The sequence below is a fragment of the Balaenoptera borealis genome, assembly GCF_965194805.1.
Source record: "Balaenoptera borealis genome assembly, chromosome: 3".
Taxonomy (NCBI): Eukaryota; Metazoa; Chordata; class Mammalia; order Artiodactyla; family Balaenopteridae; genus Balaenoptera; species Balaenoptera borealis.
In genome coordinates, this window is record NC_138866.1 from 181,375,413 (window position 1) to 181,402,871 (window position 27,459).

General features: G+C 43.6%; 2 protein-coding genes across 2 annotated transcripts in view; one reads left to right on the forward strand and one right to left on the reverse strand.

Annotated features, from left to right (window-relative positions):
* The window catches only part of LOC309625887 (uncharacterized protein), a gene marked incomplete at its 5' end in the record, with an annotated part of 120,243 nt that extends 93,132 nt beyond the window's left edge, over positions 1 to 27,111 (reverse strand). The window contains 2 exons of the mRNA XM_082385932.1: positions 12,627 to 17,311; positions 25,032 to 27,111. Of these exons, the coding sequence (XP_082242058.1) occupies positions 26,050 to 27,111 (1,062 nt within the window). The 3' untranslated portion in view covers positions 12,627 to 17,311; positions 25,032 to 26,049. The remainder of the gene's footprint in view (positions 1 to 12,626; positions 17,312 to 25,031) is intronic.
* The window catches only part of KIF5B (kinesin family member 5B), a 43,826-nt gene continuing 42,614 nt past the window's right edge, over positions 26,248 to 27,459 (forward strand). The window contains exon 1 of the mRNA XM_082385345.1: positions 26,248 to 26,790. Within this exon, the coding sequence (XP_082241471.1) occupies positions 26,665 to 26,790 (126 nt within the window). The 5' untranslated portion in view covers positions 26,248 to 26,664. The remainder of the gene's footprint in view (positions 26,791 to 27,459) is intronic.

The following is a 27,459-nucleotide window of genomic DNA, read 5'->3' on the forward strand; positions in this document are numbered from 1 at the left end:
CTAGATAAAGCCCGTGCGCAGCAACAAAGACCCAGCACAGCCAAAAATAAATACATAAATAAATTTATTAAAAAAAAATCATAGCAGAGGAGTTCCAACTTGATTTGCTCGGAAATGGAGAGCCTTTGAAGATTTCTGAATTACGAGATAGCAAAATGAACTTCAGCTTCTCCAGTGAATGACCACTGGACAGTGGCAATTTCCTTCACTTCACATAACGCCTGACTCCGAGGATAGTTGAGAGATCAAGTAAAATAGTGAGCATTCTATACAGACCTCAGCTGTGATGATGAAAGTATAAAGATTCTATTTAGTTTACAGAAACTTGCCTTTAATAGTCAACTGATTACAATACACACATTCTGCAAAGCAAGGGATATATATATATATATATATATATATATATATATATATATAGAGCTCTATTTCAACACTCAGTAAGAAGTTTTTTTTTTAATAAATTTATTTATTTTATTTATTTATTTAGGCTGCGTTGGGTCTTCGTTGCTGTGCGCGGGCTTTCTCTAGTTGCGGTGAGCAGGGGCTACTCTTCGTTGTGGTACGTGGGCTTCTTATTGTGGTGGCTTCTCTTGTTGTGGAGCACGGGCAGGCTTCAGTAGTTGTGGTGCGCGGGCTCAGTAGTTGTGGCACACAGGCTTAGTTGCTCCGCGGCATGTGGGATCTTCCCCGAGCAGGGCTCGAACGCGTGTCCCCTGCATTGGCAGGCGGGTTCTAATCCACTGCGCCACCAGGGAAGTCCCTCAGTAAGAAGTTTTAAAGGTGTTAAAATTATAAAATAGCCATATACGTAATATCAATAAGAGCATCCCTGATGGCCAGGAGAGATAGAGTGAAAGAAATTAACTTTGAAGACTTAGACATTAGACCTTTTCTAAATATACCTTTAGGTTTTTTAATTGTAGTCTTAACCGATACTATTGATATAAGAGCTAAGTATAGAGACAAATATTTTATAAAGGAAATTTAACTCGTTATTTTTAACTAAAGGGATTATAAAATAAACCTAAGACCTCATTAGAGGCCAAGTTTTTGCAAAGATAGACAAATTAAGCTATGGTTGGCAGGGAAGTATGTGATAGAATTTTGAAACACTTGTAATCTATGAGTCAGTACCTCTGGAATGTTGGAGAAGAAAGAATGGCAGTAATCAACCCAAGAGGACACAAAGGTATGCGCTCTGTGAGCTGTTCCAAGTCTATTTTAGCAAGTGCACATGTCTGCAAAATGAAAGATACTCTCCAAGTGGTCAAATGGCATCTGAATCATATAGGTTTTGTTTTTTTTTAAGTCTTTTAAAATCATTTCAAATCCAACCAGACTCTAAAAATCTTCAGTAAAACAAACAATTTTCAAATTTTAGAAAGGGGTTTAAGGGAAAAGATATATTGGGATTAAAGTTTATAATTTATAAATATTGCCATTATCTGTTTTTAGTATGATTAAATCACTATATTCCATAAAAACACATGACTCTGTCACTAAAAAAGCAGAAAATAGCCCACAAACTGTTTTCTAAAACTTCACTGATGTATAGTTGATTTACAATGTTGTATTTAATTTCTGCTGTACAGCAAAGTGACTCAGTTATGCATATATACATATATTCTTTTTCATATTCTTTTCCATCATGCTTTATCACAGGGTATTGAATATAGCTCCCTGTGCTAGACAGTAGGACCTTGTTGTTTATCCATCCTATATATAATAGTTTGCATCTGCTAATCCCAAACTCCCACCCCTCTCCCCTACCTTCCCTCCCCCTTGGCAGCTACAAGTCTGTTCTCTACGTTGGTGTCTCTTTTTGTTTCGTAGATATGTTCATTTGTGTCGTATTTTAGATTCCACGTATAAGTGATATCATATGGCATTTGTCTTTCTCTTTCTGACTTACTTCATTTAGTGTGATAATCTCTAGTTGCATCCATGTTGCTGAAAATGGCATTATTTTATTCTTTTTAATGGCTGAGTAATATTCCATTAAATATACATACCACATCTTCTTTATCCATTCACCTGTCCATGGACATATAGGTTGTTTCCATGTCTTGGCTATTGTAAATAGTGCTGCTATGAACATAGGGGCGCATGCATCTTTTCAAATTATAGTTTTGTCTGTGTATATGCCCAGGAGTGGGATTGCTGGATCATATGGCAACTCTATTTTTATTTTTTTGAGGAACCACCATACTGTTTTCCATAATGGCTGCACCAACTTACATTCCCACCAACAGAGTAGGAGGGTTCCTTTTTCTCCACACCCTCTCCAGCATTTATTATTTGTAGACTTTTTAATGATGGCTGTTCTGACTGGCATGAGGTGGTACTTCATTGTGGTTTTGATTTGCATTTCTCTAATAATTAGTCATGTTGAGCATTTTTTCATGGTGCACAAACTGTTTTTGAAGTTAGTAGAAGACTGTTTTGTTTGGTGACTCACCAGAAGAATTCATAAGACTCAGTGGCAGGTTACACTCATGGCTAAAATGTATTACAGCAAAGCACGCAGAGCTAAAGCAGCAGGAAACAGATGTGCATCCGTGTGTCCAGAGAGGTTCAGCACAGGCTTCTGATGTCTTTCCCTGAAGATCACACAGGACCACTTTCTCTCTGGCAGAGCTGTTTGGGATTATGTGGAATGTCCCTGTCCCTTTATAGGGGGCAGGTCACATAAGTATATTCTTGCTACACAAACAGCCATGACAACCAAAATCAAGACTCATCAGCACAGGTGCACATCATCACTCTTGAGATCTGTGCAAAGCAACCTGACCAGCCTGTATAGCATGACCCATTATCTCCAAGCATATATAACAAAATTATCAATGGCTAACATAAAGAAGATTCCAGGGGTCGCATTCCTAGGTGTTGGTCAAAGGTCAATCATGGTTCCTTTGGAGACATGTAAGGGGTAAGCATACAGACCTGCTGTGAGAACTCTTCTGTCAGTGATATTTTGGAATGAACCAAAGGGAGCAAGCCTGCAACATGGTATTACTGCTGAGAACATGGCTTGTCAGCTCTATCCCTCGGCCTTCCCAAAGTTTCTCCCACAGCACGACTGTCCTCCACTTCCTCTCTCGTCCTCATTCCTAAATCCCACATTCCCTTAAATTCCCAAGGCATTGGTTGATGACCCAGGGACCCATGCCCAGACGGAAGCCATCATTTGTGCAGTCAGGACCAGCAACCTAATCTGTGGGATCTGGTGAAAACATGGAAATACTGGGCCCCTTGTTCAAAAATCCTTAAAAATTTCAAGACAGTGACAGCAAAGCATTAAACCAAGAGGCCTTTCCAAGCACAGAGCCCTGGGGAGCTATACTGGTTATATACCCATGAAGCATGTCCTGAGTGCAATGATAATCTTCTGGAGGTTGGCCTCTCCCAAGAGTCCAAATTACTGATCAAAAGGTGACTTGGTGAGCCTAGAGTCAGATAGGAAGTTGGGTGTTGCCGAGAAGCTGTGCGTGTCCCAGTAACTCAGGGTGGTGGGGTTTTCTGGTGCATGTTAGACAGCTAAGGGGTGGTGGAGAGTAGTCTTGTTGTGAAGTCAGATCACTCATAGTCTGCTCCTCCTAAGCAGTGTGACCTTGGAAAATCACTTAGCCTCCCAGCCTCCATTTCCACCTTAATAAAACAGAACTGATAATGGCACTGAGTTTATGGGGCAATTGTGAATGTTGAAAGAGATAATGTACACAAAGCCACTTCATAGACTAAAGCACTCTGCAAGCGTTATTAGCCTTGTCTCTGGAGGTATCTCCATCTAGATAATGAATATTCATGTATGATTTCCTCTTCCCTGGACAGCACTGGAGTCACGCGGGTAAATACTTTTCTTTTCCAACTTTTTTTCCCAGACACTAATGCTTCTGTCATTACAGCATTACAACACAGCCTCGTGTTCTGTTTCCCCAAGTCACAAATAAATTTACAGTTATAGTGGATATTTCAGGGGAGACTGATACATCCATATCATCCAGGTGGAGTAACTTCTATCGATGGCTAATCTTATGCACTTTATGTTTTGTTCGAATTAACTTCAAATTCGGAGAATGTCACTGTCAAAACTTGTCCCTAAATTGTGGGTTTGTCACACTCTATAATTCCTGCTGTTACCTATGTACAGAATACATTTTGCTCTTGTTAATCCCTTAGCTTCTTAATTACTGCTCTGTGCACATAAAGATCTTGATAAATATTTGCTAAGTCAGGGGCTTCCCTGGTGGCGCAGTGGTTGGGAATCTGCCTGCCAACGCAGGGACACGGGTTCGAGCCCTGGTCTGGGAGGATCCCGCATGCCGCGGAGCAACTGGGCCCGTGAGCCACAACTACTGAGCCTGCGCGTCTGGAGCCTGTGCTCCGCAACAAGAGAGGCCGCGATGGTGAGAGGCCCGCGCACCGCGATGAAGAGTGGCCCCCGCTTGCCGCAACTAGAGAAAGCCCTCGCACAGAAACGAAGACCCAACACAGCCATAAATAAATAAATAAATAAATAAATAAAAGAATGAAACAATTCAACTTCCAAATTAAAAAAAAAAATATTTGCTAAGTCAATGAATTAGTGAAGGAATAAATGTAAGGAAGAGAAGATCATCATCTGGAGATACCAAAGGATTAAATGCTGAAACTTGTTTCTGAAACAAACACAATTTCTTTGATGTCTGAAATACTAGTTCTCCTACTAGCTCCCTAAACACTCCAAGTGCAAGGAAACACACTCTCGGCAGGTGCAGTATTGATCCCAGGAAAGAGGTGGTGCTAGTGTGAGCAGCTGCCTGGACTCATGTGAAATAGAACGGAATGAGATGAGCCTCCGATCAGCTTTCCCTGGATGGGAAAAGAGCTCCAGCCTTGGGGTTCTGAGTCTGTTTCAGTGTGGTCCAAGGGGTCCTCCAGGGGCCAGATCTGGCATTCAAATCCCTCCAGAAAGGGCCTGTCTGGATGTCTGTGGTCCTTTCACTTCCTGACTTCCCTCCTTATTCCGCATCTCCCCTTTCTTCTTCCTCCCACTGTATAACAAACACACAATCAGGGCCACTGCTGATCTATCCAAGGCCAGATTGAAACCATGAGTCATCGTGAGGACTGACCCCATTCCCACGGAACACTGAGCAGTTGAACTGGTCCTCTTAGAAGTATTGTACTGCATCCTTGGCTCCGAAAGGCTAGGCTAGCTTTTGGAGGTGTCTTAGAGGAAAGAAAAAAAAAATGGTTTTCATCTCCCAACCTCTATTTCCCATATATATTTGGGCCAGGAGTGTCATAAAGGCTCAATAAATGTGTGCTGACAGGCTGAAGAGTGCCCCCTGTCTGGGCAACTCACAGCAATGGAAGCTCACAGTTGAGAATGTGGCTGTGATCTCAGTTAGTACCTGATTCCACGTCTCGGGGCAAGAAAAATCAGGATGGTTTTGGAACATCATGTTTTGCCAAAAAACAAGAATACCTGTAAGGAGGCCAGAAACAGAGCTAAAGTAAGTCACTTGTCCTGAAGGCTGGGAGACTACCCAAGAAATGCCAATAGAAGTAAATTGCCTGCTCTAAAAATGGAAGTGTTCAATTTTTAATGTTATGAAAGAGACATGTGAATGATTCAGAGCATTCAGTCTTTGGATAATTAAGAAACCCCAAATTAAGAGGACACAAAGCCCTTCAATGAGAATTGAGAACCGTCTGCAAAACCTTTGTGCAAGCTAAAATTTTCATTGCTTGCGCTCCCAAGGTCCCTAGAAAACAGAGGGAAAATCATTTAAGCTTGGTTATGGTAACACTCACAGCATTCGTGCGCTGATTTTGGAGATGATCTTTGGCCCCAGAGAGTTCAGAATGCTCCAGTTATGGTACTGGTTTAATTAAATAGGCTAAGAAGTCAAAATGGATGATTTTGGAGGAGGTAATGTTCCCCAGGAGTGGTTTTGGCGAATTGAATTTTCAGCAGTTAGAATGAGATTTTCCTTCTTGTTGCTAAGGTGTGGCTTTTCTTCGCTACACGAAGATGAAACTCCCTGCTGATAAGAAAAGGAAAGTATAGTAACAGATGTAAAGATGGAAAAATCATCAGGGACTCTGGCTTTAAAAAAGACATATATTTTCTAGCTCTGTCACAATTAAATCTGGTCCCACAGCAATGGCAGCTTATTTATTTACTTAATCACAACTGTTGGGCCCTAATATTATTCTCTACTAATAGGAGAAAGGAATCCTGGAGGGTACCTGATTCCATGTCTTGGGACGAGAAAAATCAGGATGGTTTTGGAACATCATGTTTTGCCAAAAAACAAGGATGCCTTTAAGGAGGCCAGAAACAGAGCTCAAGGGCAAAGCAACTTGCTTTAAAGAGTCTCCCACTGTGAAAACAGCCTCTGGAACAATGCACGTTATCGTTAATGTAGTTAGGACAAGTTGAATCCAGGAAAGACCATGAGTTCAGGATACCCGCAAAGAAACAGCAACATAAATTATACAAAAGGTAATTGTAGTACACTTTCCAAGGACTAGGTAGTTGCATTTTATGGCTTGGCAAACAAGAAGAATGGCGATTCTGTATTCAGAAGTACCTCCTTTCACCAAGAGATAAATAAAGCCATTTCTTAGGCAGTTCTAAGTGACACTGCACACTGACTGGTGGTGGCCGCAGGGCAGAAGTGACCTGTTTCTCCTCTAGGTCAGCTTTACTGGTGGAAAAGCTGCTAAACTTGGGGCAGCTTGGAGATGGATGCTGGAGAAAGGAGCGAGGAATGTGGGGCTGGGGCTAGAGGCAGAGTGAAAGGTAATGTTGCAGGCAGAGTTGTGTCCCTCTCAAATCCACAGGTGAAGCCCTAACCCCCAGGACCTCACAGTGTGACTGTATTTGGAGATGGGGTCTTTAAAGAAGTTATTCAGTTGAAATGAGGCCAGAAAAGTGGGCTCAAATCCAATCTGACTGGTGTCCTTATAGGAAGAGGAAATTTGGACACACAGAGGGACGCCAGGCATGTGTGTACACGGAGGAAAAGCCTGGTGAAGACACGTTGAGAAGGTGTCTGTCTGCAAGCCAAGCAGAGGGGCCCCAAAAGAAACCAACCTGCTGCCACTTTGATCTTGGACTTCGGGCCTCCAGAACTGTGAGAAATAAATTGCCAAGTCACCCAGCCTGTGATACCTTGTTATAGCAGCCCTAGTAATCTAATACAGGTAGGATAGGCTATCAGAGGGCCTCCAAGACCACAATTAAAAATGAATATGTATCTAAAATTAAAAAGGAATGAGGAGAAGTGTCAAGATCACCAAAAACAAGGAAAGTCTAAGAACTCGTCACAGTCAATAGGAGCCCAAGGAAATATGACGAACAACTGTCATGTGGTGTCCTGGATGGGATCCTGGAACAGTAAAAGGGCATTAGGTAAAAACTAAGGAAACCTGAATAAAGCATGAATTTTAGTTAATAATAATGTATTGATATTGGTTTGTTAATTATAACAGATATGCCATATTAATGTACGTTGTTAGTGATGGGGAAAATGGGTCTGGGGTATATGAAAACTCTTTGTATTAACTTTGCAATTTTTTGGTAAATCTAAAATTTTAAAGTTTATTTTTTAACGGTAATGGGAAGCTGGGGCTTCCCTGGTGGCACAGTGCTTGAGAATCCGCCTGCCACCGCGGGGGACACGGGTTCGATCCCTGGTCCAGGAAGATCCCACATGCCGCGGAGCAGCTAAGCCCGTGCGCCACAACTACTGAGCCTGTGCTCTAGAGCCCATGAGCCACAACTACTGAGCTCCCAAGCCACAACTACTGAAGCCCGTGTGCTCTAGGTCCTGTGTGCCGCAACTACTGAGCCTGTGTGCTGCAACTACTGAGCCTGCGTGCTGCAACTCCTGAAGGCCATGTGCCTGGAGCCCGTGCTCCACAACAAGAAAAGCCACCACAATGAGAGGCCCGCACACAGCAACAAAGAGTAGCCCCCACTCGCTGCAACTAGAGAAAGCCCGCACACAGCTACGAAGACCCAATGCAGCCAAAAATAAATAAATAAATAAATAAAGGTAATGGGAAGCATTTATATAAAATTCTAAGAAACCATAGTGACAGAAAGTCCACCAATGTTTGCCTAGAGGAGGGGGTAGGGAGAGGCACCCAACTACAGAGGGGCAGTTGGTGCGTTTTGGGGGACTATTGTGATGGCGGTTACACAATTACACACAATTACCAAAATTCGTCAAATACCTTAAAATACATGAATTTGACTGCATGTAAGTAATACCTTCATAAAAGAAGATGTTGAAAGTCTCTTAAGTTGCTGTGTAAGAGGTTGTGGAACATATTTCAGCAGCAGGATAGGGAATGGCTTGGTGTGAGATCAGCAAGGAGGCTGTCGCAGGAACCCAGGCAAGAACAGGCCAGAATCGGAACAAAGAGCTGGGGGTTGAAATGGGTGACTTCAAACTGCACCAGAGAAGGGGGATGGTGATTGAAATAGCTCTCATTCACTCAGTGTGAACATCCATTGTCTCTTTTAACCCCCACCCCCAGTCCCTGAGAAGAAGAGGATATTATCCCTGCTTCACAGAGAAGAATTGACTCCGAGAAGTTAGGGAAGTCCTAGGAGCCTGGAGAGATGTCCCAGACGGGGCTGCTGTCAGATATCAGGACCCTTCTTTTCCTGTTAGAATTCATTCCACTGATTTTCAGGTCTTAGATCTTTCTTGGTCATAATGCTTGTTTATATTATAGAACGAATTAGTTACATAAAATATGACAGGATTAGCTATCAGGGAGTCTTCCATGTTAAAGTTTACAGACCATAAGTCTCAGAGATGAATAGCAAATTGTTCATCAATCTCCCAACCTAGACTATACACCTCACATCCACAGGAAGGGAAGAGAAACCCAAAACATGCCCAAGTCAGACATTCATAATGGCTTATTTTTAAAAGCACCTGATACCTGAAGGCCATGGATTTCATGCTTTCCTCTATTTCCCATGGTGTCCAGCCCTGGGCATTATTCTTACCTGAAGTACAACAATTATTTCTTGGTTGGTTGACCTTGACTAGAGTCTTTATTTGTTTGATTTGGAAAACCATGAAGGCATTTCTCAAATTGGAGCAGACTTACAGTCACCACAGAAGTTATTTTTTTATAGATGCCTCTGTAAGAATGAAACATCTCATGGGAAATGGGACTCATTCCCGTTCACATGTATCTGCACACACACGATGGAGGGGATGGCTTCTTATATGAATGTGGAATGGCTCCAACATTTACTAGATGCCTAGTTATACAAGTATTTGTTTTAAAGCCTGCCCTGCTCACTAGAGGGGAGAGCGTCTCTTATTTACCGTGGTTCCTGGCACGTTTAGAAATCAATAACCAGCGGTTGACAGAATGTGCTTGGTGCTACATAATGAGGTCGGCATTTTGTGTGTGATTTCATTGAACCCTCTCAATAGCCCACAGGGTATGAATCATTCTCATTAGACAGATGAGTAAACTAGAGGGTTGCAGTGACTTATTTAAGGTCCTGCAGCAATTAATTAGCTTCATCCAATAGGAGTTTTTTTTTTTTTTTAAACATCTTTATTGGAGTATAATTGCTTTACAATGGTGTGTTAGTTTCTGCTTTATAACAAAGTGAATCAGTTATACATATACATATGTTCCCATATCTCTTCCCTCTTGCATCTCCCTCCCTCCCACCCTCCCTATCCCACCCCTCTAGGTGGTCACAAAGCACTGAGCTGATCTCCCTGTGCTATGCGGCTGCTTCCCACTAGCTATCTATTTTACATTTGGTAGTGTATATATGTCCATGACACTCTCTCACCCTGTCACATCTTACTCCTCCCCCTCCCCCTATCCTCAAGTCCATTCTCTAGTAGGTCTGTGTCTTTATTCCCGTCTTGCCACTAGGTTCTTCATAACCTTTATTTTCCCTTAGATTCCATATATATGTGTTAGCATACTGTATTTGTTTTTCTCTGACTTACTTCACTCTGTATGACAGACTCTAACTCCATCCACCTCACTACAAATACCTCCATTTCATTTCTTTTTATGGCTGAGTAATATTCTATTGTATATATGTGCCACATCTTCTTTATCCATTCATCTGTCGATGGACACTTAGGTTGCTTCCATGTCCTGGCTATTGTAAATAGAGCTGCAATGAACATTTTGGTACATGACTCTTCTTGAATTATGGTTTTCTCAGGGTATATGCCCAGTAGTGGGATTGCTGGGTCGTATGGTAGTTCTATTTTTAGTTTTTTAAGGAACCTCCATACTGTTCTCCATAGTGGCTGTATCAGTTTACATTCCCACCAACAGTGCAAGAGGGTTCCCTTTTCTCCACACCCTCTCCAGCATTTATTGTTTCTAGATTTTTTTGATGATGGCCATTCTGACTGGTGTGAGATGATATCTCATTGTAGTTTTGATTTGCATTTCTCTAATGATTAATGATGTTGAGCATTCTTTCATGTGTCTGTTGGCCATCTGTATATCTTCTTTGGAGAAATGTCTATTTAGGTCTTCTGCCCATTTTTGGATTGGGTTGTTTGTTTTTTTGTTATTGAGCTGCATGAGCTGCTTGTAAATCTTGGAGATTAATCCTTTGTCAGTTGCTTCATTTGCAAATATTTTCTCCCATTCTGAGGGTTGTCTTTCGGTCTTGTTTATGGTTTCCTTTGCTGTGCAAAAGCTTTTAAGTTTCATGAGGTCCCATTTGTTTATTTGTGTTTTTATTTCCATTTCTCTAGGAGCTGGGTCAAAAAGGATCTTGCTGTGATTTATGTCATACAGCGTTCTGCCTATGTTTTCCTCTAAGAGTTTGATAGTGTCTGGCCTTACACTTAGGTCTTTAATCCATTTTGAGTTTATTTTTGTGTATGGTGTCAGGGAGTGTTCTAATTTCATACTTTTACATGTACCTGTCCAATTTTCCCAGCACCACTTATTGAAGAGGCTGTCTTTTCTCCACTGTATATGCTTGCCTCCTTTATCAAAGATAAGGTGACCATATGTGTGTGGATTTATCTCTGGGCTTTCTATCCTGTTCCATTGATCTATATTTCTGTTTTTGTGCCAGTACCAAACTGTCTTGATTACTGTAGCTTTGTAATATAGTCTGAAGTCAGGGAGCCTGATTCCTCCAGCTCCATTTTTCGTTCTCAAGATTGCTTTGGCTATTCGGGGTCTTGCCTAGTGGCAAGACGGGACTAATACAAATTGTGAAATTTTTTGTTCTAGTTCTGTGAAAAATGCCAGTGGTAGTTTGATAGGGATTGCATTGAATCTGTAGATTGCTTTGGGTAGTAGAGTCATTTTCACAATGTTGATTCTTCCAATCCAAGAACATGGTATATCTCTCCATCTATTTGTATCATCTTTAACTTCTTTCATCAGTGTCTTATAATTTTCTGCATACAGGTCTTTTGTCTCCTTAGGTAGGTTTATTCCTAGATATTTTATTCTTTTTGTTGCAATGGTAAACGGGAGTGTTTTCTTAATTTCACTTTCAGATTTTTCATCATTAGTGTATAGGAATGCAAGAGATTTCTGTGCATTAATTTTGTATCCTGCTACTCTACCAAATTCATTGATTAGCTCTAGTAGTTTTCTGGTAGCATCTTTAGGATTCTCTATGTATAGTATCATGTCACCTGCAAACAGTGACAGCTTTACTTCTTCTTTTCCGATTTGGATTCCTTTTATTTCTTTTTCTTCTCTGATTGCTGTGGCTAACACTTCCAAAACTATGTTGAATAATAGTGGTGAGAGTGGGCAACCTTGTCTTGTTCCTGATCTTAGTGGAAATGGTTTCAGTTTTTCACCATTGAGGACAATGTTGGCTGTGGGTTTGTCATATATGGCCTTTATTATGTTGAGGAAAGTTCCCTCTATGCCTACTTTCTGCAGAGCTTTTATCATAAATGGGTGTTGAATTTTGTCAAAAGCTTTCTCTGCATCTATTGAGATGATCATATGGTTTTCCTCCTTCAATTTGTTAATATGATGTATCACGTTGATTGATTTGCGTATATTGAAGAATCCTTGCATTCCTGGAATAAACCCCACTTGATCATGGTGTATGATCCTTTTAATGTGCTGTTGGATTCTGTTTGCTAGTATTTTGTTGAGGATTTTTGCATCTATGTTCATCAGTGATATTGGCCTGTAGCTTTCTTTCGTTGTGACATCTTTGTCTGGTTTTGGTATCAGGGTGATGGTGGCCTTGTAGAATGAGTTTGGGAGTGTTCCTCCCTCTGCAATATTTCATCCAATAGGAGTTTGAAACCAGGGCTACACAGCCCTGGAAGCCTGAGCTCTCTCCATTGATTAAGAGCAGGGAACCTCCCAGGAACCACATAAGGGCCTGGAGACACTACTAAACCCTCTATTCTTCCTACCCTTCCCTCTCTACCCCCCCTAAAAAAAGACCCACATACATATCGTTTTCAACCACCCACTGAATGATAATTGTAATTTCACGTTTAGATTTTTTTGGTGTTGTTGTTGTTTTTTTAATTAATTTTTATGGGAGTATAGTTGATTTACAATGTTGTGTTAGTTTCTGCTGTACGGCAAAGTGAATCAGGTATACATATACATGTATCCACTCCTTTTTAGATTCTTTTCTCATACAGGTCATTACAGAGCATTGAGTAGAGTTCCCTGTGCTAGGTTCTTATTAGTTGCCTATTTTATATAGAGTAGTGTGTATATGTCAATCCCAGTGTCCCAATTTATCTCTCCCCCACTCCACATTTAGATTTTCTTTAACCCACGAGTTATAAACCAGCAGGCGACAAACTGAATCTGGTCCAGCAACACGTCTTGTTTAGCATGGTGATTTTTAAAAACTTGAGCTTGAATTTTTACAGAGCTTCCACCAGACCCTGTGGTCTTGGACTAGGCTGTTTTGCTCACTTGTTTTACATGTTACAGGCAGCCCCGTAGAGTCTAAATTAAAACTGAATCCCAGTTAAAGTGAAAACACCCCTTGGGGAGGCTAACACTTCAAACTGTTATTAGTTGGTACCTTATTGTGACTAAGCTTAAAATCCTCTACTGGGGACTTCCCTGGTGGTCCAGTGGTTAAGACTCCATGCTCCCAATGCAGGGGGCCCAGATTCGATCCCTGGTTGGGGAACTAGATCCCGCATGCTGTAACTAAGACCCAGTGCAGCCAAATAAATATTAAAATATATATATATACATGTATGTTAAATAAATAAATAAATAAAATCCTCTACTGAGGAGAGGTTTTGAAGGGGAAGGAGAGGAGAGGGTGGGAGCTTGGGAAATCTGAGTCCTTCCATACTTTTCCCATAATTTTTTCTGTCTCCCTCCATGTCTTAAAGTTCTCCTTTGTTTATCCGCCTAACTCTCAAGCACAAATCTCTAGCCAATAGTTTCCCAATAGGTAGCATTCATTTCTCTGAAAAATTAACCATGATAACTAGACAATAAGGCAATAATACTCTGTAATAATCTGTGACTCAGGTATGCCCAATGCCTCAACCTGGTAAGAGTTCACTTCCTTTATGCCGAAATAGGAATAGTCTGAGCCTCCATCCTGTATCATCAGTGGAAGTCCAGGATTCTTATTATTAATAATAATTAACTTTTATTGAGGACTTATTATGTGCCGGGTACTTTGATCTTAGTTTAAACAAGAACACACAGACACACATATACATCTGCATGAATACTCAGTAATTTTCAAGGACAGAAAAGAGCAAAAGCACATTTAAGAAAGAAACTGAAAATGGATAAAGGCGACCTCCTTTTAAATGCAGCCGGGAAAGCCCTGAAGGGGGCGCACTCACTCATCGCAGCTTATGGACCCCAGCCTTCAATGCAGCTGCCCACCACCTGCAGCAAATGAAAAACCACCCCAGCCCTCCCAAATTTCCTCTTCCGCCTATATGAGCAGGCCCCTCTCCTGTGTTCTCCAGCCTTGTCTATGGTTCGCCATTACTTTTCTTGTCCCAAATTACAATTCTCTGCTATTCCTGAGTAAACTCATTTTGGTGGTTATTTTACCAGCATGGTTCTTTTGGTCAACATTAAATTATCCTAAAGAGGGACTTCCCTGGTGGCACAGTGGTTAAGAATCCACCTGCCAATGCACGGGACACGGGTTCGAGCCCTGGTCCGGGAAGATCCCACATGCCGTGGAGCAACTAAGCCGATGTGCCACAACTACTGAGCCTGCGCTCTAGAGCCCGTGAGCCACAGCTGCTGAGCCCACGTGCCACAACTACTGAAGCCTGCACGCCTAGAGCCCGTGCTCCGCAACAAGAGAAGCCACCGCAATGAGAAGCCCGCGCACCGCAACGAAGAGTAGCCCCCGCTCGCCGCAACTAGAGAAAGCCCGCGCGCAGCGACAAAGACCCGACGCAGCCAAAAATAAATAAATAAATAAAAATTATCCTAAAGAAATCACATTTCTTTATAGAAAAGAATGGAAGGACTCAGATTTGCAGGGATGTAATGCCCACAATGAAGACAAATGTTGGAAATATCAATATTACTCAGAACAGTATAGCTCCTCATTTTCTTGGATCTTTTTATTACAAAATAGGATCTTTCTTTACCAAAAAGTCCATTAACATGTTTGTCCAAGAACAGGGGAACAAGGGAACAGTCTGCCCTCAGAGTTAAGTTCAAGCCTCCTCCTCTGGCGAAGTGAAACTGAACCTTTGAAATTACAAGTATCTCGCAGTTTTAAAGATCCCAGGGACCCAGATAATCAGGGTAAAGTTATCTGAGCTCACCTCCTTCCAGTTGGTCTAGAAGCAAGAGAGCTTGAGAGGAGCATAAGCTCCATTTACCCTGACCCAGCAAGTCGTCAAGGTCCCAACTATTTCATTTTTCATAGTCTTAATAGGAAATTACTTTAAATATCAAAATTTCTGAGACATAATTGAAGATTTCAGTTGTGGTAACAGTGAAACTATAACCTTACCATAAAATTATAATTATAATTTTTAAAGTGTGGTATTGTATTTAGGGAAAAGTGTACTGATATCTGCAATTTATTTGGAAGTACACCAAAAAGAAGATGGATCAATGGATGGATGGATGGAGTAATGGACAGCTGAACGGATATGTGATAAAGTACAGCAAAGTGTTTGTAAATGTAGCATCTTGATCGTAGCTATGCAGGTGTTCACTATACAATTCTGTTGACTTTGCTGTAAGTTTAAACTTTTATTTTTATATTTTAAAACTTGCTATAGGGCTTCTCTGGTGGTGCAGTGGTTAAGAATCCGCCTGCCAATGCAGGGGACATGGGTTTGAGCCCTGGTCCGGGAAGATCCCACATGCTGCGGAGCAACTAAGCCCGTGCGCCACAACTACTGAGCCTGTGCTCTAGAGCCCGCGAGCCACAACTACTGAGCCCATGTGCCACAACTACTGAAGCCTGCGCACCTAGAGCCTGGGATCCGCAACAAGAGAAGCCACCACAATGAGAAGCCTGCGCACCGCAACGAAGAGTAGCCCTCGCTCGCCGCAACTAGAGAAAGCCTGCGTGCAGAAACGAATACCCAATGCGGCCAAAAATAAATAATAAAATAAAATAAATAAATTTATAAAAAAAAAACTTGCTGTAAACTTAAAAATTAAAGGCAAAGGAATACACAAATAGATCAATAGAATCCTTAATCACAGAGAGCCCAGAAGAGTACCCAGGAGTATATGGGAGCTCAGTGTATGACTAGCAGTATAAAGTAGCGGGGAATGATTAACTATTTAATAAATGGTGCTGTGAAAAGCAGTTGTCCTTAAAAAAATGGATCCCTACCTCAATTATCCCCATGGTCTAGTCTTTTGCACCGAACTGCTCCAGGCCTATTTTTTTTTTCTCTGTTGTAACTCCAGGGCCTGGTGTCTACTAGGTGGTGAGTAAATATTTGTTGAATGAAGGCCTCAGTCCTGGGAGATACGCCGTGGATCGGAGGATTTCTGTGATCCGTGCTGTTGCCGAGGCTTGGAGCCGGGGAGCTGAGTCCCGAGTCCACCCTCTTTTCTGTTCCTCATCAGCTGAGCTAATGCAACTGTCACACTGACTTCTGATGGCAAATAAACAAACTCACTGATGAGTGATGAGTGATGCGAGGTTATCCTGACTTCACTCAGTGGCTGACAGAGCTCCCTTGAGGATTTGCAGGAACAGAATTTGTGGCTGTTTGTTCTTCCTAAGGTTATTACAAGTGGGACAGGGAAGTAGGATTTGAGGGGGTCAAGGAGGAAATAATAATGTAGAAACAAATGATGGACCCCGAATTACAGATTATATGTACATAAAGTATGTATCACAGATACGTGCGTAATAGAGAAAGCCCACGGGCAGCAACGAAGACCCAACGCAGCCAAAAATAAATAAATAAATAAATTTATTCAAAAAAAACACCTCTTCCCTTTAATACATAAATCTATTATAACCTTTAGAGTAAATCAAAGAAGAGGAAGAGTTGCCAGTAAAAAAAAAAAAGCTTAGTACCAGAGATTCCTCCTACCTAAAATCTTTGTTTTTACTGTTGATTTGAATAAAACGACACATTTTCCTTCTAGTGGTTTCCTCATTCATCAGTAGTAAAGTAGCTCTTCATCCTCATGAACAGGAGAACTACCAACTGCAAATGGGCTGAGTACAAACCACCTTTAGAAACTTCAAACAATCACATCCATTTAAATGTTGTTGAATAAAAGGTTTGAAACCTAATAGGTTCATCCAGCCAACAAGCTATTATAGTACTATTTTACTGTGGCTTTATTTAATTACCACCCATACAGGATATATTTACCATCCCGGATCTTGAAAAAGACCATAACCCTTATAAAGATTGTATTTATACAGCTTTGTAAGTAACTTGATTACTTCGTGTATTTGTACAGGTGAAACCTAAAGGTAGGACACTCCTGCGAAAGGTTTAACCGGAATAGACATGCTACAGCATGATTAGGATTAGGGTAAGAGATACGTCATCTTCTTCACTTAAAGATTCTCCTCGTTTAATCCTGTCTGTAACTAAGATGCCTACGATAAAATATCAGACTCTATTCTTGATAATTATCATAATTCAGGGCCTCCAAAATTAGAGAGAAATTTTCATTACCTTTCCAAATAGGCTTTGTCCTGACTTCTAGTCTTGTGGAGTGACAGTAATGAACAGAATTGAAAGGCAGGTGGGCAGTGGTGACACATCAAGGTTCAAGGTTCCAAAGGTTCTTCAACATTAAGAAACATACTTGGAAGGAGTTGATTCTGCTGACCAGTTAGAAATGAGTGTACCTGGTAAAAATTAAAAATTGTAGAATATATACAAGTCTGGTTCTTAGAAAATAGAATTAACAAGCTTGTCAAATCACAGTAAATATATGAATGAATAGGAGAGACTTCAGTTTCTACTTTCTCCATTATGTGTATTTTCCTTATAATACAATTAATTGTTAATATGGAGTCACTCTCTGAATAAGAATGAGACCTTGGGCATTGAAGACATGACCAAGATGTACCTGGTCAAATCATGGTACATCCAGCCCAATGTTCTGGCAGATTTTGTGAAAGATCTTGACAGTCATCCCTGATATCAACTTCAAAATGTCAGGAAGTTTACCCCAAATATCCATTCTTTGTGCTGTCATGGCACTGCTTGTACAGAACCTATCCCTGTGATGTATACTTATTCTAATTCCCCCACTAGACTAGGCCTTCCTCAGTGGGAAATTATTCACATCTGTATCCCTCTACCTCTTGAGCATAGTAATTAATAGGCCCTTATTGAATTCCAGTTTCAATCAGTACAGGATTTATTAGCACTTATGAGATCTTGGGCACCAAGCTAAACATTGTTTGACAAAATGAGTCACAGTTACTACCCTCCGGGAACATGTTAGATTCCTGGGGTTATAACCCACTTAAACAGCTAGAGACCATTTAAGGGTGGCCAATTAAATACGATAACCTAAATATTCACATTTATCTTTGATTTCCCCTGACGCTCCACTAAAGTAACAGTACAGAATTACAAAAATCCTAAAGCGATAAATGTAGAGAAAACTTGAAAAAAGATCATCAGCAAACAGGATTTCAGCAAAACGTTGGAAGTGTGTAACTGTCTAAAAAGCCCCAAGATTGCTAAAACCTAAGCTTGCAGGGCAGAAAGCCAAGAAGTCAGTCAATTCTCCACACAGAAAACCAGAAAGCTTGCAGGCGTCAGGAAGCAGGGGGCAGGGTAGAGCTGAAAATAGGAAGATTTAGTTGGAAGTTTATATAGGGAGCTGTTAAAATGCAATTCTCCCAGCCAAAGTGCCAGGAGATTGCAGCTTCCCCAGCACAACACAGGGAAGGAGGCTCACTGTGGAGAAGTCGAACCAGAAAATCTGTGGATTCTGGGACACCAGTCTCTGCTGAAGAGGGAGGCGAGTTGCCTGACTGAAGACAGGGAGACAAAGTGAAAGTATACAAACTGAATGTTGACCTCACCCAAACCTACTCACCTCAAAGAAAACTGGCCACAAGACTCATGTTCACCTCCCAAGAAATTGGAGAATTCCTCTCTCAGGAAACTAACCAGTCCGAAAGAAATGTCTACGTAAAATGACAATTTAGAGTTTCCCTGATGAAATTGCTAGGTCCTGCCCAATCACACAGTGGTGAAAACCATCAATCTCCAAACCCTACTCACATGTACAGAGCTTCTAAGTGTTTAAGTTTCTCACTCAGTGTATTAGGACACCAAGGGCCACCACACATTTGAGAAAATCCTCTAACGTGAGTGACAGAGACCAAAACAAACCACAGAAAAAATTTAGAAAATTAAAAAACAAAACAGAGCCTCAGAATAAGAGAAGATATTGTTCTATGAAGCAAGAACCAATTTCACTAAAAACATCCATTTAGAGAATAAAGATTCAGAAAATTACATCTATATAAATATATAATTATATATGCATATATATACACACACACACACACACACACACACAACAGAAGAGTTGAAAGTTGAGAGAATCTCTCAAAAAGGAGAACAAAAACTGAGGAAATGGAAAATAGGAAAGAAAAGAGAAGTATAGATAAAATGATACTAAAAGCTGCCTGGAAGAAAAACGCAGATAACGCACAAATGATCAGGACTCAGGGGAAATCAGACTTCTCCACCACTGCAATAGGAGCTAGAAGACAGTGGACAAATGCCTTCAGACTATCAAGAGTAGCTTTATTCTTCTAATGAAGATTTGGAATGTGTCAGAAGCAAACAACTGGGGGAAAGTGAGGCAATTATTAACTGCAGGAAAAACAAAAAATTGTACAAGATAGAAAATGTAATCATAGTACATTACATGGCTAAGCTGTGAATAACGATTATTTAGAATGTAAACACTGTACACTAATTTTAAAATGGTGATAGAAATACATTGGGAAGGGACTTCCCTGGTGGCGCAGCGGTTAAGAATCCGCCTGCCAATGCAGGGAACACGGGTTCGATCCCTGGTCCGGGAAGGTCCCACATGCCGTGCAGCAGTTAAAGCCCATGCGCCACAACTGCTGAGCCTGTGCTCTAGAGCCCGCGAGCCACAACTACTGAGTCCATGTGCCACAACTACTGAAGCCTTCATGCTCTAGGGCCCACATGCTGCAACTACTGAGCCCACATACTGCAACTACTGAAGCCCGCGCACCTAGAGCCCATGCTCCGCAACAAGAGAAGCCACCACAATGAGAAGCCCGCGCACCGCAACAAAGAGTAGCGCCTGCTCACCTCAACTAGAGAAAGCCCGTGCGCAGCAATGAAGACCCAACACAACCCAAAATAAATTAAATTAAATTAGAAAAAGAAATACATTGGGAAGATAAAGGGAAGAAAATGTGTGTGTTGATTCAGATGAAGGGCAGTGCAAAGGAGTTATAACTTCATTTAAAAATAAAAAACAATAAATCAAGAAGCAGCAGTAGGGATTTCCCTGGTGGTCCAGTGGTTAAGAATCTGCCTTCCAAGGCAGGGGACTCGGGTTCGATCCCTGGCTGGGAACTAAGGTGCCACATGCAGGCAACTAAACCTGCATGCCACAACTAGAGAGAAGCCCACAAGCCACAGCCACCGAGCTCCAGTGCTCTGGAGACTGTGCACCGCAACTAGAGAGAAGTCCACAACGAAGAGCCCATGTGCCGCAACAAAGACCCAGCGCAGCCAGGAAAAACAAAGCAGCAGCAGTAAAAGAATGTTATTTAGAAATATGAAGGGATTATCATATCGATACTAAGTAAGCCAGAGAAAGACAAATATCATACGATATCACTTATATGTGGAATCTTAAAAAAAAAAGATACAAATGAACTTATTTACAAAACAGAAGGAGACTCACAGACATAGAAACAAACTTATGGTTACCAAAGGGGAAAGGGTAGGGGGAAGGGATAAATTAGGAGGTTGGGATGAACATATACACACTACTATATATAAAATAGATAACCAGGGACTTCCCTGGTGGCACAGTGGTTAAGAATCCGCCTGCCAATGCAGGGGACACGGGTTCGAGCCCTGGTCCGGGAAGATGCCACATGCCGCGGAGCAACGAAGCCCGTGTGCCACAACTACTGAGCCTGTGCTCTAGAGCCCATGAGCCACAACTACTGAGCCCACGTGCCACAACTACTGAAGCCCATGTGCCTAGGGCCCATGCTCTGCAACAAGAGAAGCCACTGCAATGAGAAGCCCGTGCACCGCAACGAAGAGTAGCCCCCACTCACCACAACTAGAGAAAGCCTGCATGCAGCAGTGAAGGCCCAATGCAGCCAAAAATAAATAAATAAATAAATAAAAATTTTAAAAATAAATAAATAAAATAAAATAGATAACCAATAACCAACAAGGATTTACTGTATAGCACAAGGTATTACTGAGTACAAAAATACTCAATATTTAGTAATAACCTGTAAGGGAAAAGAATCTGAAAAAGTATACACACACACACACACACACATATATATATAGCCGAGTCACTGTGTTGTAACCTAAAACTAACATGATATTGTAAATCAACTATACTTCAATAAAGAAAAAAAATAAATGAAAGCATTTGGCAAAAAAAGAAAGAAAGAAAAGAAAACAAATATGAAGGGAAATACCAGAAGAGATTGCTCAGAGTTAAAGTGATTGCTTTGAAAAATAGAAATGGGGATTGGACTGGGTGGAGGAAGAACTTCTGTTTTTCATTGTTGTAATTTTACTTTTAAACTAGAACATGTGTTATTTTTATTGAAATATCTTAGGGGCTTCCCTGGTGGCACAGTGGTTGAGAATCCTCCTGCCAGTGCAGGGGACACGGGTGCAAGCTCTGGTCTGGGAAGATCCCACATGCTGTGGAGTAACTAAGCCCGCGAGCCACAGCTACTGAAGCCTGCGCGCCTACAGCCTGTGAGCCACAACTACTGAGCCCGCGAGCCACAGCTACTGAAGCCCGCGCGCCTAGAGCCCGTGCTCCGCAACAAGAGAAGCCACCGCAATGAGAAGCCCACGCACGGCAACAAAGAGTAGCCCCCGCTCGCTGCAACTAGAGGAAGCCCGTGAGCAGCAACGAAGACCCAACGCAGCCATAAATAAATTAATTAATTAATTAAAAAAAATTTTTTTAAATGTCCTAAAGAATTAAACTATGATAGTAAGTAGAGTACAGGGGTTTTCTGTCTGATCAGTGAAATAATTCTGTGCTGAAAAACCATTTGCAGAAGGGGGGACTTGATCAAAGATGGGTAGGATTTGGATGACACAAGGGAGAGACATTCAGGGTGGGATCAACATGACCTTGAAATTAGCACATTATAGGGGGGGGGTCAGTGAAATGGCCAGTTGCCAGGAGTCAAGAAAGTAAGTTGTGGAACAGTGGGAAAATCTTGCTTACATAAGGGGAAGTCAGATGGAAGAAGGACTTGGGATTTAAGTAGAGGAACTTGAACTTGTTTGAGAAAAAAGGGACTTGTAGATTCTTGAGAAATGAAATGATGTAATAAAAGAAGTATTTTAGGAAATTTAATCTGAAAATTGTATGCAACTAGTGGATATGGGAGGCAATTGTTTAGTCTTTTTCACCATTACATCCCCAGCACCTATTGTGGTGCTCATAGGAGCTCAACCTGTATTTCCTGAATGATCAAATGTGAAAGAGGCTGGGAGGTGTTGGAGGAATATAAGCATGAAGTAGTAGGGCCATGGACCAGGAATGAGTAGTGGCAATGGAAAGGAACAGGTATTTCCTGAACACATTTGAAAAAGAGAAATACTCTAATTTCCTATTCAAAATGCCCATTTTTAAAAGTCACTTCACATTAAATATGAAACAAATTTTCTTATAGTAATGTTATAAACAGTGGTTATGTTCTCAGACCCCCTCCAACTATTTATAATTACTCTAAAATACAGTCCAACCTAAATACACCTATTATACATAAGTAACATTTTATAGGATTATTTCCAGGAGATAAATTTTAAGTTCCAAGTTGTAGGTGATTATTCCAGTTATCTATTGCTATGTAACAAATTTTCAAAATTGATTGCCTTAAAACAATAACCATTTTATTACATCTCATGATTCCATGGGTCAGGAATTTGGGCAGGCCTCAGCTGGGTGATTCTTTTGCTCCAAGGGTACCAACTGGGATTACTCACTGGTACTCAGCTGGTGGGTGTGCTGGTCTGGACTGTACAAGGTGGTTTCCCTCACAAGTCTGGTGCTTGGGTGGGGATGGCTGGAAGGCTGGGATCAGCTGGGTTCTACTGACTCCAGCATGGTGTTCTCAGGGTAATTGCTCTTCTCATGTGGCATTTCAGAAGCCCCTGAAAGAGTGTTCCAAGAGAACTAAGTGGAAGCTACAGGCTTCTCCTCACGCAGTTTCAGATAGCCTGCAGGATCACACTTCTGTCACCTTGTACTGCTTACAAGTGAATAAAAGGGCCAGCCAAGAGTCAAGGAGAGAGGCTACACAACAGTGTGATCCAAGTAGGCATGGTTTACTGGAGGACATTCTTTGGAGGCTAACTTCCACAGTGGAGATTTAATGTTCTAAAACTGTATAGGTGGGGCTTCCCTGGTGGCGCAGTGGTTAAGAATCCAACTGCCAATGCAGGGAACACAGGTTCGAGCCCTGGTCCAGGAAGATCCCACATGCCACAGAGCAACTAAGCCCGTGGGCCACAACTGCTGAGCCTGCGCTCTAGAGCCCGTGAGCCACAACTACTGGAGCCCGTGAGCCACAACTACTGAAGCCCGTGCGCCACAACTACTGAAGCCTGCAGGCCTAGAGCCTGTGCACCACAACGAAGAGTAGCCCCTGCTTGCCCCGCTCACAGCAACTAGAGAAAGCTCACGCACAGCAACAGCGACCCAATGCAGCCAAAAATAAATTAATTAAAAAAAAATCTGTATAGGTGAAAGTATCACTCACATTTTCATAAGAAAAAAGTTATGTTGATGAGTCTCAAACTATACCCTCAAGGAAACCTACTGTTTCACTGCTAATGTTGAATAATGGTGGTCTTTTCTAGATTTGGAAGAAAAACTGAGATGAACCATTTTCAAAAAATTCTATTTTCCTAAGAAAATATTTCTTAAACCCTTTTGCCTGCTAGTCCTCACTCGTGTGATAGGGCAATTATTAGAAATATTTTGGTTTTGGGAATTCCCTGGTGGTCCAGTGATTAGGATTCAGCGCTTTCACTGCCATGGCCCGGGTTCAATCCCTGGTCAGGGAACTAAGATCACGCAAGCCACGCGGTGCAGTCAAAAAAAAAAAAAAAGAAAGAAAGAAAAAAGAAAAAGAAAGATTTTGTTTTTCACAGAGCCTTCTTCTCCTTCCTGGTTCTCTGCAATCAGGCCCTTTGTGCCCCCTCGCACAGGAGAAGTGTGTATGTCAGAACTGAAAGCAGAAGACTCTTGCAGACACTTCCCTTTCTGGATTGTGTTTTCATAAAGCCTGAGCTTCCAGACTCTGTCGTGCAGGAGGAGGGGAAAGGCGAGAGTCGAAAGGCAACAAAAGGACCTTGAACAGCAGAGGTTCCCAGAGCTTCACGGCTTTGCCTTTCCACCCACCTCCGTCCCCTCGCCAGACCCGTGAAACCTCCTGAGTCACTTCTTTGGATCCTCTACTCCATGGAGCAGAATCTGAAAATCACTGCTCTGGAACCATGATTCCTCAGCTCTTCTGAGTTGGGGAACAGTCGGGAATGGTGGAACGGAGGTTGAGGAACTTCAGATACACCGATTCCCGTGTTTCTCTTCTGCACGTAGAGGGGATGAGGGAACGACAGGTGCTCGGAACTTTTTTTTTTTTTTTTAATATTTATTTATTTATTTATTTTTGGCTGTGTTGACCCTTCGTTGCTGCACTCGGGCTTCCTCTAGTTGCGGCGAGCGGGGGCTACTATTCGTTGTGGTGCACAGGCTTCTCACTGCAGTGGATTCTCTTGTTGTGGAGCACAGGCTCTGGGCGTGCGGGCCTCGGCAGTTGTGGCACACAGGCTCAGCAGCTGTGACTCGTGGGCTTTAGAGCGCAGGCTCAGTAGTTGTGGCACGTGGGCTTAGTTGCTCCGCGGCATGTGGGATCTTCCTGGACCAGGGATCGAACCTGCGTCCCCTGCATTGGCAGGTGGACTCCCAACCACTGCACCATCAGGGAAGTCCCGCTCGGAACTTTTTAAGCCTGGGAGTATGGAAGATTGCTGATGCTGGTCATCAAAAATGGAAAGCTGAGTAGTAGCACTCAGTATTGGCAGGGAGCAGAGGATAATTACTTTCATCTCTGGAATGCTAAATCGGAGGTTAAGGTAGAGCATTCTAAACAAGGTGGCCTAGAAGCAGCTGGAGAGATGGGAATGTCACACAGGTGAAAAGGTCAAGGCTGTAGATAAGAGATTCCAACAACTGTTGAAGAAGTGAGTTCGGAGAGAAAAGAGCAGAGAGCTGAGAACAGAAGCTTTATGAGACCCTGCTACGAAGGATGAAAAGTGGTGACCCACCTGCCACGTCAACCTCCTGGAGTGACTGTTGCTTTCTTACTGAAAACGTTGTTCTCTAAAATCACAGACTATCAGAAACTGCCCCTTGAAAGTACATCAGTAAGAAGAAAACATCCCACTCTTGCCGAAGAGTCTCAGACACAGAGAGGCAGCCTTGACTGATTTCTAAGCCAGGTGCAGAGCTGCGGGTAAGGGGTTTCTGGAGACAACGTTCCACATCTATCTTAACCTTGTAGTTCCAAGGAAACGAGACTTTGGGTCCACTTGTAGTCCAGACATGATGCCACTCACAGCTCTGCTTTGTTGGGACCGATCAAAACACAACTTCATTTAAATTTTACCTAAACTCCACACTTCCCCGAAAGTCCTGTAACAACTGCATCTTTTTCTGTGTTTGGTGAGATGCCCCAGGGCTCCTTAGATGTGAACTCTCCCCCATTACCGTGGATCAATAAACCTGAATCTGTGGATTCTAGATTCATTTCTAGGGGTATTAGGACGATCGGGCGAGGACAGAGAGCATGGGAGGCTTTCACCGTACACTCCTCCATTTCACAGACAAATCCTGGGGACCAGGAGAAGGGTTTCTAGTTGTCTTTGCAGGTCTTCCGTCTTTACACTCCAGGTACCGAGACTGACGAGTTCCATAACGATTATTACGGGGTCACTGGGACCCCCAGTTCCCCGAGGGCCTTCTCCCACCTCACCCTACTGTTCCACATTTCTTCAGCACCTTGTATTCCTCAGACGAAATCTCCTTTTTCTTGCTTTGTCCTGTCTTCCCAACCCACTCTCTCGGGAATGAGCGACCGCTTGAATCAGAAGCCAGGTACCGCCCTTCATTCAAATCTTCCTTTTTCCGGCAAAGCGCTCTAAAAAGGTGGGCTAGGAATAAATGTATTTCCAGACCAAATAGAAAGCAAACACTTCCCAACAGGAATATAGTGTTTTACTTAAACCACAACATCAAGCAGTCTTAACAAGTCCCTTGTACTCTAAAGGAAATAAAGCTAGCGCTTCAGCCAACTCCGGCGAATCCTCCGCCGGGGTCCACAGGTCTCTCTGCGCGTGCGCGTCGGGAAACTTGGCCCTGCGACCCCGGCTCGGAGCGGCGGCGCGGGCGCGGATTGGTCGCCGGGGTGCCGGGCCCGCCGCGCGTGCGCAATGCTCCTCCCGCCCCGCGCCGCCCCTCCCACCGCCCGTTGCCAGTCTGCGGCCTCTGGAATGAGAAGGCGGTAGCCGGCGAGCCGGCGAGCGGACAGCAGGGCGGGCCGACGGTGAGCGCGGCCTGCTCTCTCCGAGGAGGAAAGAGGAGGTCGTGTTCCCGGTCTCCGGGATCCCCCAGCCCCGCAGCCTGCCCCGCCGGCGAAGGAGAAGCTGAGGAGCCGCCGCCGCCCGCCGCCGCCGCCGCCGCCGCCGCCATGGCTGCCATGATGGGTCGGAAGTGAGCCTGCGGGCGACGGTGCCGGCGCGGGCGCTGCAGCCCCGGTCCCGGCCGCTCCGCCGGGGAAGCGCGACGCCGCGGACCGCGGGCCCTCTGCCTTCGCGACCCCAGCCCCTCGGCTCGGCCCGTTTCCTTCAAGACTAAGCGGCGGGGAGTGGCTCCCGGCCTCCGACCCCGGCAGCCAGGAAGATGGCGGACCCGGCCGAGTGCAACATCAAAGTGATGTGTCGCTTCAGACCGCTGAACGAGTCCGAGGTGAACCGCGGCGACAAGTACATCGTCAAGTTTCAGGGAGAAGACACGATCATGATCGCGGTGAGTGCCCTTGGCCACCTCCTTCGGGCCCGGCCGCTCCTGGAGTTCAGGGAAGCGGGGAGCGAGCTTTGGGGGCCCCGATGGCCCCGGGGAGGGGCGCGGCGCCTCCTCGGGTGCTCTTGGGTCGCCCCGCCCTGGTCTGCGGCGCCAGCGACGGGAAGCACCCGCCCTGGGTCCGCGGCCCTCCCGCACCTGGGGCGCGCGCGGGGGGGGCGGTGCGGGGCGCGGGTTGCGGGCACCGGGGCCGGCTTCCGTGCGCGTGCGGGTCCTGGTGCAGGTGCTGTCGGGGGGTCGCGCCGCCGCCTCCCCCCGACTTTCCATTCGGGCGCGTTGAGCTCTGAGACCTGCCCTCCATACCTTAAATAGTCATGATGCGTGGTCTTGGGGAAAGCCGTGTGCGTTAGACTGCATCGTGTCCCCTGCGGGAGAAGGGAAACTGCACCAGGCGCAGTTGGACCCGTGCCCTGGGTGGTCGCCCAGCCCGCCTTCGGGTTTACAGTTACACACGGCGGACGGGGAGGGCTGCGAAAAGAAGTAGGTGTCTTTTGAACTCGGAGCGCTCGACTTCGTTTCGTCTTGCATCGGATCTGGCCGATTCACGCTGGGTTATAAATGAGTCTCACTCTCACTGGGTTTTACGGGGTAACAGTATGGGAAAGAGTGTTCACT